The 12,635-nt window shown below is 44.2% G+C and overlaps 1 protein-coding gene across 1 annotated transcript in view; it reads right to left on the reverse strand.

The window, feature by feature from the left end:
• Window positions 1-12,635, reverse strand: part of Adamts17 (ADAM metallopeptidase with thrombospondin type 1 motif 17) — a 302,714-nt gene that overhangs the window by 136,497 nt on the left and 153,582 nt on the right. The window contains exons 9-10 of the mRNA XM_005357779.2: window positions 3,368-3,508; window positions 1,377-1,527 (exon numbers count right to left, since the gene is read on the reverse strand). Of these exons, the coding sequence (XP_005357836.1) occupies window positions 1,377-1,527; window positions 3,368-3,508 (292 nt within the window). The remainder of the gene's footprint in view (window positions 1-1,376; window positions 1,528-3,367; window positions 3,509-12,635) is intronic.

Below are 12,635 nucleotides of genomic sequence, written 5' to 3' on the forward strand. Positions count from 1 at the left end.
CCAGGCTAGCTGACCCATAAGCTCCATGGATTTTCCTACATCCACCTCCAATGTCTCCACAAGAGTACCAGGACTATAGTTGTGTTGCTGTGTTTGACCTTTATGCGGACTCTGGATATCTGGACTCAAGTTTTCCTTGCTGAGACCATCTCTCCGGCCCACAGCACGGTTCTTTGTGAAATGGGGGATGGGGAGCATGGAGACAGTTTGAGACGCAATGACAGTAATCAATGAGCTTGCTGGTGTGAGGACTAGACAGTTGGTGCCCTCCACAGGGAGGTGAGGGAGGATTACGGCTTGCAGACAGGGTCCCATCTACATGGAACATGTCGTGGACTCTGAAAACACATACAAGGCCTTACCTTCCGAAGGAGATGGAGTACCATTTACAATACATAACTAAAACCTATCCTGATATGATTTTCTAATGAGTGTAATAATCTTAAAAGAAGCAATATGGCCCAGATACAAAGCAGGAAAATGCATCCCTGTTGAGGAAGAGTCAATAAAAACTGACCTAGAAAAGACAGACAGTGCAGTTACCCATGCCAAGGACACGAGAACAACAATTATGACAATAGGACATATTAAGAAGTGCACACGTGGCTTATGGGAATGGTATCTACCTGGGACTTCTGGAATGAAACGCTGCAGAGTCATAGATGAAGGAGACTGGGCAAGACTGATGGCAAATTAGGCATACAGAAGAAGGAGGGGTTTGAAAAAGTGACAAGACTATAATCTCCAACAGGGTGACCGGGGCAGGCCTCACTGAGAAGGTAACATTTGAAAATTCAAAAATGAAAGAACGAGTTACTTAGATAATTGAAAGCTGGAGGTAGATTCTAGAGAGTTCTGGTGAGGACTAATGGGGCTCATGCAGGCTAGGGCTTTAGGATCAATCATATGGGCACTGGTCAATTAGAACTGCTTGTGGATTGTTATTATTTTAAAATTAACATGTCACTTACTAAATTCTCTGCATCTGATACCCTCCAATGTGAACCAGTTTTTAGCTCTCTTCCTTAAATGGGCGGGGTTTAAAATCAGGCGAGACAGTGACATCACAGCATTTATAAGAAGTGTGACTAGATTTCCTTCGCCAAAAAGATTTCAAGTTAAAACACCACACTACTAGTGTCAGTACCCCCAAAGTATCCCCTTCAGAGTGACCCACATGGAGAGATGCTCGCAAAAGCATGTGTTGATACCGTCACAGTCAGTTATAGGGGGCACACACCCTCATGCCCATGCACGCATACAATCACATGCATGTCTGTGTCTGAGATAGCCATGACCTCCAGCAGAATCCAGACCTGAAGAGTGGCTGCTGGGCTTGTGCGTCTTCCCAAGGCTGCCCTTCCCTACCTGCTTACCTCCATGTTTCTGCAGAAGGTAGCATTGGTGCCAAACAGAATCTGGCACTGCTCATTGGCGCTGTAGTGCATGCCGGGCAGCTTGTGTGGAAGGCGCAGTGCGTGCTGACTCCTGGGGTCCGTGATCAGTAAACAGGTACTGACTTTGGATCTGAAAAAGCCAAGATGCAGGTCAGTTTCCAACCGTAGGAGCCCACCGTTGTTCTGATCCTTTCAGTCTCCCGAGAAGGATGCACTTCGGATGACTGACGGGATGAGAGCCTCGGCACTGGACACCTGAGTCACCTTTTCGGTGTGTCTGTGCTTTTTTATATGGTTGAATGTGGGTCTCTGCTCTGAAGGCAATGCATGGCCCTAGGAACATCTCTGATGAAGCAAGTGGGCTTTCTTGGGGCGGGGATTGATGAAAATATTTTAAAATTAGAATTCTCTGAATCCCCTTAGACTATGACTTTGAGCAAAAGTTACCATGAACAAAAAAGAATGCAAGTTAGGCTATTTTATTTTAAATAAAATTAAAGTTCTGATTTCTGACACCATGGAGTCTCTTTGAAGAATTGCTGGGCCAAAATACGTATGTCAGTCTTGATGTCTCATCTGACCATATCTTCTGCTATCACAGAACAAAAGCCCAGGGCTCACTCAGTCAAGAAGATCCAGGTTTCAACTAGGAAGGGAATGTCTATTTACAGTGGGAGATACATGGCCCCAGAGGGCTCTGCTAGGAGATAAAATGCTCAGTGCTTTATTTCCTATCCTTAAAGCAAGGCAAATGAAACCAGATACTTGCCAAAACTCTTGAAAAAAAGATTCTATGTATGTATGTATGTATACATATATATGTAGGTATGTATATAAACGTATACACATACACAACATGCATACACACATATACACACATACATAGACACACATAACACATAATATACACACATACATACATATAAACACATACACACACATACACACACACACACACACATATACACACACACACACAGAGCTAAGGCTAGTCCACAGCTCCCAGGCTCAGTCACAAGGCACCTGTTACTAATGGTACCAGCACTATGCATCCGAGCAAATGTAAAGCATCCCGTCCTGTCACCCCGGCCCTTCTGGGTGACAGGGAGTGACATCAGTAGCTTACAACATTGTATTAGGAGTCTGTGATTAGAACACTCAGTGGAAGAAGACTATCTTAAAACCAGTAAGTTCATTTCTAAACCTATTTACTAAACACTTTTTCCATCCCTAGGAAACATGAAGAAGATCCTTTAACTACTTCAACCCACATTCTCTGGGTCCTGTCACATAGAGCTGCTCTGCCAAACTCAACCTTCCAGGGAGACCCACTGACTCACTTCTATTCCCACTTCAGGTGGATTACCACAACAAAGTAGGGGAGCAATGAGGACCCATGCATCAGCATTGTAAATACAGCCCTCAGATCAGACACCAAGGGGTCAACAGGTCTGGATCACGGGCATGCTTGCTTTAACAAGGGTCTAAAACCAAATTAGAAATTGTTCCATTAAAATCTGAGAACTAAAAAGTATAGACATTCTGTAGGGAGACCAGTCTAGTGAGAAGCATATCTGTTCCCCCATGAAGAAGGGAAGTGTGCAAACCCAACCCAGCTAATTCACTCCCATCAAGGGAAGCAGCTTCAGCAAGCAGCAGGTTTCACAGCAGCCCAGTTGTCCCTACAGTGGGGTCCACTGGTGGTCACAGACTGGCAGAGAAGTGCAAGACAGAGTCACTGGGTTGACGTTTCATTTATTAATGACCCCCTACTGGACATGTGACGGCATTCCAGCTACAACCTCACGAAGAGGCCTTTGCCCATTTTGGGACACTCTGCACTGGCCACCTCCCAAGCTGACTGAGGATTCATCTAAAGAAGTCACTTCTCAAACTTGCAAAGTTGCCCGTCTTTGGTCTTTTGGCAAAACTTGGAGTTACCGATGTTACAGAATGACTCAAGGACTTACTTGAGAAAGTTCTCCAGGTCATCTCGACTACAGGACGACCAAGAGAGATCGCTAGGGTTTCGCCCCTTCACCCACTCTCCCGACATGATGTGCGACCGGCCAGCACAGGACGAGTGGTCGTCGTCGTGGTTCATTCCCAGGCTGCTCAGAGAGAGAGAGAAAGAGTGGAGTGCAGGTGTCACATGTGCCTCGTTTCTAGGTCAGGTTTAATCAATGAAAGCCCAGAGAGTGATGGGGATGGTAACGTTCTTACACGGCAGACCATAGTCAGTGCATACAGAGCTAGGGTGGTCTGACTACAGAAGGCATGGAAACTAAGCAAAAGGAATTAATGACGAGTGAGGGAATAAATTCTTAATCATGACAGCTAATAGCAAATACAATAGCGAATAAAGTCAAGATGGTTAATAAAAGTTTCATTTTCTGATGAGCTGACCTAATATCTCACACTATCATTCTGTTAGTGGTCTAAAGAAAACAGTAAAGCTTTGTACTCATTAGAAATGAGCCATATTTTGCTGAGAGCCAGTGGAAAAACACCAGAGATTTGAGTTTCTGAAGACTGTGGTTTCAAAGTTTCAAACTCAAGAACATCTACATTTTTGCTATCTTTCATCTCTCTTCATGTTTTTGCTTATTTACTATAAAAAACCTTCCCCATTCACAAGAAACACGAGAAGACCCACAATGACCCCTGTGCCTCATCAGCCTGTGTTCCCTGGGTACCACGAGGTACTGTAGTACTGTCACCTTCTTTGGGAACTGTACCTGAGGAACGCTGTGGGGTACCTCTAGATGGGAGTGTGACCTGAGCAATGACCTTAGTTTATCCATACGCCAACAAATAAAGCTGGCCATATTTTTAATAGGTACATCTCAAAACTTTGACAGACCTCAGCAAATAAAATACCTCACTTAAAAAAAGAAAACAGTTCCAGCTTCTGTTTCATAATGACGGGTCTGACTACCACACATGACTACAGCTTTGGCAGGAGAGGGTCTGAAAGGCAGGTGAGTGAGCCTGTGTTAGTCTCCAGATGACGCTCCTGAGGACTCACATCAGAATTGCAGAAGCCTGGGCTTTCTGAAATCATTAATGCTCCCTCAAGAGGCACAATGTTCCTTTCTCTTCGTGTCATGTTCCCCAAGTCTTTTCCTCCAGTGCTGTGTAAAGGCTATGCACCTATCTCCTTGCTTCCGCTGGGAAGAGCATGTTCAAGGCAGGGCACCTGGTGTGTGACACAGACTAACTCTGGGAACTAACTTAGGAGCCCCGGTTACCTAACTCACTTGTCTCGGATACATTTCAGACCCGCTGACAAAGAGGACCCCAATCTCAAGGATAGAACTCCTTGCCAGTTACAGCATGAAGAACACGGCAACTATTATCACATTTGACATCTCTCAACTACACATAGTCTTGTCTTATTTTCAGAAACGGTTAAATCCCTCTGGGAACCTCGTCTCTGCCTATAGGAATTCCCTACCTCTCCTCTACCCCTCTGTCAATCAGCCCACAGCACCTTCTGCCTCATGTACCGGGTGGGCCACAGTCTTATGGAGAACCAACACACAAGGTAACCTGCCCTACCTTTGCCCACTGCCAATCACCTTTGTTTCCCCAGCAGGTATCTTCCAAGCAACCCCAGAAGAATTTTCTTTCTTTTCTAATAATTAATGCTATTGGAAAGAAGTCACAACTAAAGAAAAAATTACGCAGAAAGATCAGCCAGACCCAAAGTTTATTCATCTCAGTGAACTTCTAGACAGAGAATCCTGCTATTTCACTTTAGGGAATATAGGCCACAGAGATTCAGATCTCACAATAGACGTATTTGCACTCCCGTGTTCGCTGTTGCTTTCCTTGTCATAGAAAAGATGTGGAGCCAACCTACTTGGTCTCCAGCAAAGGGAAAGACAAATGAAAATCTGACACATCTCGAAAATGGACTGTTCAGCTCTAATGAAAGTTGAAATCACACATTTTTCCAAAATAAATGGTGAATGGATTTAGAATGTATAATATTAATCGAGGTCATACAATCCCAGAAAGAAAATAAAGTACATGTTCTCTCTCATATACAGATCCTACCTGTAACATATATGCAAAAATGAACATGTGGATATAGTATAAACATACAGAAATAAGAACAAGAAAGTGTAGGTTAGATTACACAGAGCGACTGATGAGGTGATGGGCATATGGATTTGTCTTGGGCTTTTCTTTGTTGCTGTTGTGTGGTGATAAGTATACAAAAGTATATTTGACAGATGGGTTTTCAAGCAAGGATATTGTTTAGGAATACCACCAAGGAGAGCTGAGCCTTTGATCTCAACCAGGACGAAGGTTTAGCCCAGGACCGTATCCCACTCTCTATGGTGATTAAGTCAGCTATAAATGAAAGAGGTTCCTTGGCCTTCACCATCAGATGGTCCTGGCCAGAGACCCTGGACCCTCAGGAGACACACAGGTCGGCTGTACAAGCACTCAGAGATAGTGGCATCCACAAAGCCATGCTCCCAATAGCAGCTCTCTCCAGGAGCAGGACACTTGCTGTGGGCATTTCCCTCTGCTGGCCCTCAGCAGTGGCCTTCCCAAAGGAATGTTCTAGTCAGCAGGGCCAGCCAAGGGTGGGATTCTTGGCTTTCTGGGGCTTGTGTCTAATATAACTCACACTCGATCTGGCTCGAAAGGTTCAAATGCTAACTAAGTGTCTTACAGTTAGATGAACTGGCAGTGGGCGGGTGTCCTGTTCCTTGAGGGTTTATATAAACTACTGTTTAGGTTATTTTTAGTTTAAATTAAAGATTACCTGACTGAAAATTCCATGTTATTTTAGGTTTGTGTTCCAGGGCATGTATTATTTCTGGCAAGGTTATATTTAACGAAAGTGTGTGGCATTAAGCACACAGTCCTTTTAAGTCTAGATGACTGTGAGGTCAAGGGCACAGACAGATGGGCCTCGTGTCCCCTATGTCAGACATGAGAATAACAATGACTCTAGATGGGTCTTATCTCAAACAAAATAGCACACCTCTTCTGGATTTGCTACAAGAAACCTCAATGCATACCACAGGGGGGTCAAGAAAGAACTCCCACAATGCACACACTACTCCCCTCCACGGGAGACTGAAGATATGGAAGGAGATGGCTAGGTGTTCTAGACTTGCCGTGTTGTAAGCTTTGGATTCAGCTGTCTCTGAGCTGACCTGTCTTTCAAAAACTCTTGAATTTTTATGGAAGGTGACAGAGAAATAGGAGTCAGGTCTGGCCTTTCCTAAAACTGTCTAGGCTGGTTTGGGGAAACAGATGCTTGAGATGGGATGAAGCGTCCAGAGATAGCTCTCAGGAGCACAGCCTCTCCATCACATGGGATCAACAGCGTATTGGTGTTATTTGCTATAATAGGTAACGTCACCATAGGTGAAAATGGGTATTATATGTATAATGTATACTATTTCTCCTACTGAAGCAGTCAAGACATGACAGAAGACATGAGGTATATGAATTGTGCCTGGATCTGTATTGCATTTTTATACACATATAAGGCAATCATAGCAAGTAGGATTTTAACTCTAACTTACCCAAACTTTGCCTGGTCAACCTTCACTTGATCATGTTGAGACAGAGAAAAGGGTAGAAAGGAAGGACAAAGAATAGAGGATCTATCCTCTCTCCTGGTTAGTAACACCTCTGCACCTCAGTTTCATCGTCCCTGACTAAAAAGGGGTAGCCATACCTAGCTAGTCATTCAATATATACTTGTCAAATGCTCTCTATTAGAAAGACACAACTCAGAAGGGCTTGGCACACAGAGATCACCGTCTAAAGCAGCGTTCTCGGGGCCAGATACCCTGCACATCAGATATTTGCATGATGATACACAACAGTTGGAAAATTACAGTCATAAAGTAGCAACAAAATAATTTTATGGTTGGGGATCACAACACAAGAAAGTGCATTAAAGGGCCACACCGTTAGGAATTCTAAAGGAATGGGCTTCCTAGGGCGTGGCGGCTACGAAGGAGACAATGACTTTATTCATTTTAGGCACATTCATCCACGAGAGTGAAGGAATTAAAAAGCCTCTGAGCGCCAACTGAGGTGCCCGAGGACTTATGAAACAGGGACAAGTATGTCAACTTAGAAGAAAGGATCAAGGTGGGGCTGAGAGATGGCTCAGCGAATAAAGTGTTGTTGTGGAAGCATGAGGACCTGAATCACAATTCGGAGCACTCTAAAAGCTGGGTGTGGCTGTGCCCCTGTAACTCCAGCGGGAAGGAGGGGAGGAGGATGGCTGGCGCTTTGCTGACTAGCCAATATAGATAAAAACAAGACAAAACAAACAAACAAACAAACAAACAAAAAGACCCAGCAAGCACCAGGTTCAGTAACAGACTCTGTCTTACAGGAATAAAGTGAAAAGTAACAGAACAGGGCACTAGACAACTTTCTCTGGCATTGTGCACGTGTGTGTGTGTGTGTGTGTGTGTGTGTGTGTGCAATACATGTATGTGTGCATGTGTTTGTGTGTGCATGTGTGTGTATGTATGATTATGATAAACTGGTTTTATGTCATTCTTTATTAATAAGTTTCAAGTTCACCTAGCTCTAGCAACTTTGATTCCCAAGAAACTTAGATCTCTCAGCCAATGGGAAAGGGGCTAGTTGTAAAGCTGGTTAATTTATTAATTACCTAACACTCAGAATGTGGTGGAAATCTAAAGGCTACCAAGGGGCATAGGATGGAACCCGCCCCCACCCCCATAGCTTCCAGACTCTGTACCCTCCTTATTGGTGCTGCCTTTTAATGGGCATGGGAATCCAGACCCCAGCATTTCCTGTCTCTTCAAAGGCCAGTGAGGAGTGGAGGGGATTACCTGACAGCAGGAGTGGCTGCAGAAGGGGAGAACTGCCCCCTCTCAAAGTTCAAAGGCCTACTGGGGATATCAAAGGGCACAGGATGCTCTAAACAGTAGCAATTCTAGGGACAGGGGCTTCCTGTTCCTAATGACTATCACCTCCTGGCCTTTCATGAAACTGGTTACCAGGGGGTCTTTACAGACTTATTATTTGAACTCTGCCTTTTCCATCCTGTCAAGGAGGTGTGGGGATCAGAATATATATACTGTAAAGTGCTCACCACAGGGCAGCCTCAGCCCCTTCATGATTCCCACAAGGGGCCACTGGGCCAGTGGCTGGGTCTTTGGTTCATGCCTTTGGCTCCTGTGAGCACAATCCCATTCTGAGGACCAGTTTACAGGTCCTTTCCATCCTTGAGGCAGAGGAATGGCCCTGAACTCTGACCATCACAGTCCCTCTCTCCATGCCTTTCAGAGCCACCCTGAAGGGCAGGATTTGTCATTTTCTTTTATATTTCAACAGCTCAGCAACTTCTGACAGCAGGGCCCAGAGCTAACCACATAGAGAAACTGGTTAAGTATTGGCAAGCTGATGGAACACATGGACCCTTGGAAAACAAAGCAACCTGTCTAGATTTCTCTGAAAGAGTTTTGCCCTCCTGGGTGCTGTTCCCTTCACTATGTTCCTGAAGTAGCTGGGAGTTCCCGAGAGTCACCATACCAGGGAATCCAGGAAGGATACTTATTTAGGTTGTGCTGGTCAAAAGCCACACTTCCAAGGGGAGAATGCTACGTTCCTTCAAGGTTCTGCTCTATATGGCCCTTGATTCTTATGGCTTTCAATGAGTGAGTTTATTAAATATATAGCAGGCCAATCTAAAAGAGATAGATAGATGGATGGATAGATAAGAGTTAGATAGATGATAGAAGATAGATATAGATTAGATGATAGATCAATGACGGATAGATGATAGATCAGTGATGAATACTTGATAGATAGATCAATGATGGATAGATAATAAATGATAGATGATAGATCAATGATGGATAGATGATAGATAGATAGATAGATAGATAGATAGATAGATAGATAGATAGATAGATAGATCAATGATGAATACCTGATAGATAGATCGATAGATAGATCATTGATGGATAGATAATAGGTAAATGATAGGTGATAGATCAATTATCGATAGATGATAGACAGATAGATCAGTGATAGATGGATGATAGATAGACAGACAGACAGATAGGTAACCAATCAGCTAGCCAGACAACATAACAAAACAATATCAACTTGGATACTCAAAACACCCAGTCCAACAGAAACCAACCGGGGAAGCTGAGGCAGTGGGCTGCAGGTCCCCCCTGAACTTTTCCCTCAGTGGATAAACTTTCCATGGGCTGAACTCTCCCCTCCGCTCCCCACAGCAGTTGCTTTTATATCACAGAATAAACAACAGTAAGCCCTGTTGAAGCACTGTGTTTTTACTCTTGGGCTAGTCTGCTGTTCTGACCTCCATCACAGAGTTAGAGGTTAGACCATCCACAGACGAAGGGTCCTAGAGGACACTACATAAAAATGTGTGAGTCCGAAATGGGGGTTACCCCACTTCCAGAGCGGGCATCTCAGTGAACTCCATGAGAATTTATCAACACAAATGTGTGTTACAGGCCCAAAGCAGCTTATATCCATCCTAACAGAGTTTCCAACCAGGGAGAGACTACAGAACTGGGAAGGCGGATTCTAGACTCAGGTGACCAAGAAACACCAATGCTTTCTAGAAAGCATTGACTTTCAAATGTGGCTGTACCGTGGACTAATCTAGAAAGCCCAAAGAAGCACTGGGTTCTAGCTCCTACAGTCTGAATATCTGACTTCATTGATATGAGGCATGACTTCAACATTTGGATTCTTACATGTTCCCAGGTAGTTCTAACATGCTTAGAAGTCTGTGGACCACTACCAGTTGATAAACAAACTTCATACTTTAGATTGATTAGTCAAAACCAAAACTCAGAGTGACCTTTCTTTCCAATCAGAAAGCCAAATTTTGGGGTGAGACCAGAGAGGGCAGTTATGTTAGCACGTTCTGAACACACTCAAAAAAGCCAAATATCTCTTCGCCTCCACTCTGAGGTGCGTCATTTCTAAGAAGTGATGATCACACTAGTGATAAACACTATTGCGCACTGCTTGCTTCATGACCAGGGACAATCTAAGAAATGAATCATCAGGCAATTCTGCCATCATGCAAACACCACCACAGAGTGTGTGCTCCACAAACTACAGTGGCTTTAAGTCCTTTGTGATATATCTTTAGGGACCATGGTCATATACATGGTGCAGTTTTTGACCCTCCACTAAAATAGTATGCACCACAAGGCCAGATGAATTTGTGACTATACATTGCTCAAAAAACTTGGAACATTGTATAGACTCATAATTTTTCTAGTTTGGCCTCGTGGTTAGAGTACTTGTTGCTCTTGCAGGGGACCTGGATTCGATTCCCAGCACTTTCATGTGGCTCATCTGTAACTCTAGCTCCGGGTGATCCAATAACTCCTTTCGACCTCCTCAGGAACCGATCCCACACAGACTGCACATATACACATGCAGTAAAACTATCCATACATATAAAATAAAGTAAACATTAAAGAATTTACGCCAAGGGACTATTTCTGACATTTCCACACAGTTGAACCTTTGGGGGCTTTATATTTCTTCCCCCCTGCCTTAAGCAATACTTTTTATGGCTTAAGAAGTATTCACCACTTTCCCCAGTATAAATTACAGCTTCTTGCAGTTAATCACCACTGCTTAGCTGGCATTCAACTTACAGGATAAAAATATATTCTTTTGGCTGACTTAATGACTGTGTACACAAGTTGTCCTCAAACCCTCTCTGAATTTTGGCTCACAGCAGCTATGGTGTGCTGAGGCTGGAATGTGGTTTCAAGCAATGCCAGGTCTTGCATAAGTGATAATTGATATTTTTACTAGCAGCAACTTTATAGTTGATAGTGGGTTATTAAAACAGGAAAGGGCCCTGCCCACAAAGTCTCATCAGAGATAGGAGAGGTGTTTCAGACAAAAAGCCTCCCAGGGTTGATAGAGGGAGGTCCTTACAGTAGGTCCCGCAGCTCCCCAATACAAGCCAATTCCAGGGTCAAAACCATGTTGCAGCTCCCCTGCTTGCTGAGTTTCCTTACCCTGCAGCTGCATGGCACCCAACTCCCATGGGACTCAGCTCCACTTGTGCGGAGGAGTGGGTATCAAGTCTAAGGGTACTGCACCATCTCTGCCCTTTGTCTTCTTTCAAAACAACCTTAATGCTTATCTTGATTTCAACTCTGTCAACTTGAATTACCAAATTTGACAACTCTGGCAGGGCAGAGACTCACCAATCAGAAGGAATGACCTCCTGCCCTTATCTCTGGCCACCTCTCTTCACTCACGAGGCAAAAAGGTTTCCCTTCCACCCAGGTAAAATTTCAGTGAGGTTTAACTGACTAAAGGCAAGAAAGGGACCACATGTCAGCAAACACGACACTCTCGCTATTTTGAGATTATCAAGAGAAGGGTTAATTCTTTAAGAAAATAAAGCCACTGTTTCAGCCACTAAGGGGAACTGAGAACAGACCAGGGACTGACTGCAGGGATCAATGAGAGAAGGTGTGATGGGGATTCGAACCTCAGGAGGAAAATTATGAAACTTGGTCACCTCTGAATGTTGGCTTCTTTTGTCGCTTGGTTCTGGGCCCTGTGGAATCAGTAGCCTTGGGCTTAGTTGTCTTCATGTCACATCAGTGCTGACTCTGGCTTGTGAGTGACACCTGTCTGTGTGAATGGTGCCTCTGGGGTGTGCAGTATGGCAGGACAGATTGCGTTTGCTCCTCCTCTATCCTTTACCCTTCATTCCTAAGGCAGGTTTGCTCCCAGCAATGTCACAGGCATAGAAACATCTCTTTTGCTCGTACTCTCTCTCCTTCTGCTCCTGATTTGGACCTTGAGATTTCTGTCCGGTGCTCTGTCTCTGTCTCCTTTCATCGCCTGATGAAGGTTAATATCCAGGAGGATGCCTATATGTTTGTCTTTGGGTTCTCCTTATATAGTTTCTCTAGGATCACTAATTAAGGCTCAATGTCCTTTGTTTATGGCTAGAAACCAAATATGAGTGAGTACATTCCATGTTCCTCGTTTTGGGTCTGGCTTACCTCAACTCAGGACCGCGAGGGGTGCACCTACACACTGAGAACGTGGGGATGTTCAAACATCGGGAACTCACCAAGGCCAGCTGGCCTGGGTCTGAAAAAGCCAGGGATAAAAACGGACTCTCTGAACATAGCGGACAATGAGGACTACTGAGAACTCAAGATCAGTGGCAATGAGTTTTTGATC

The sequence above is a fragment of the Microtus ochrogaster genome, chromosome 22 (genome assembly GCF_000317375.1).
Source record: "Microtus ochrogaster isolate Prairie Vole_2 chromosome 22, MicOch1.0, whole genome shotgun sequence".
NCBI classification, from domain to species: domain Eukaryota; kingdom Metazoa; phylum Chordata; class Mammalia; order Rodentia; family Cricetidae; genus Microtus; species Microtus ochrogaster.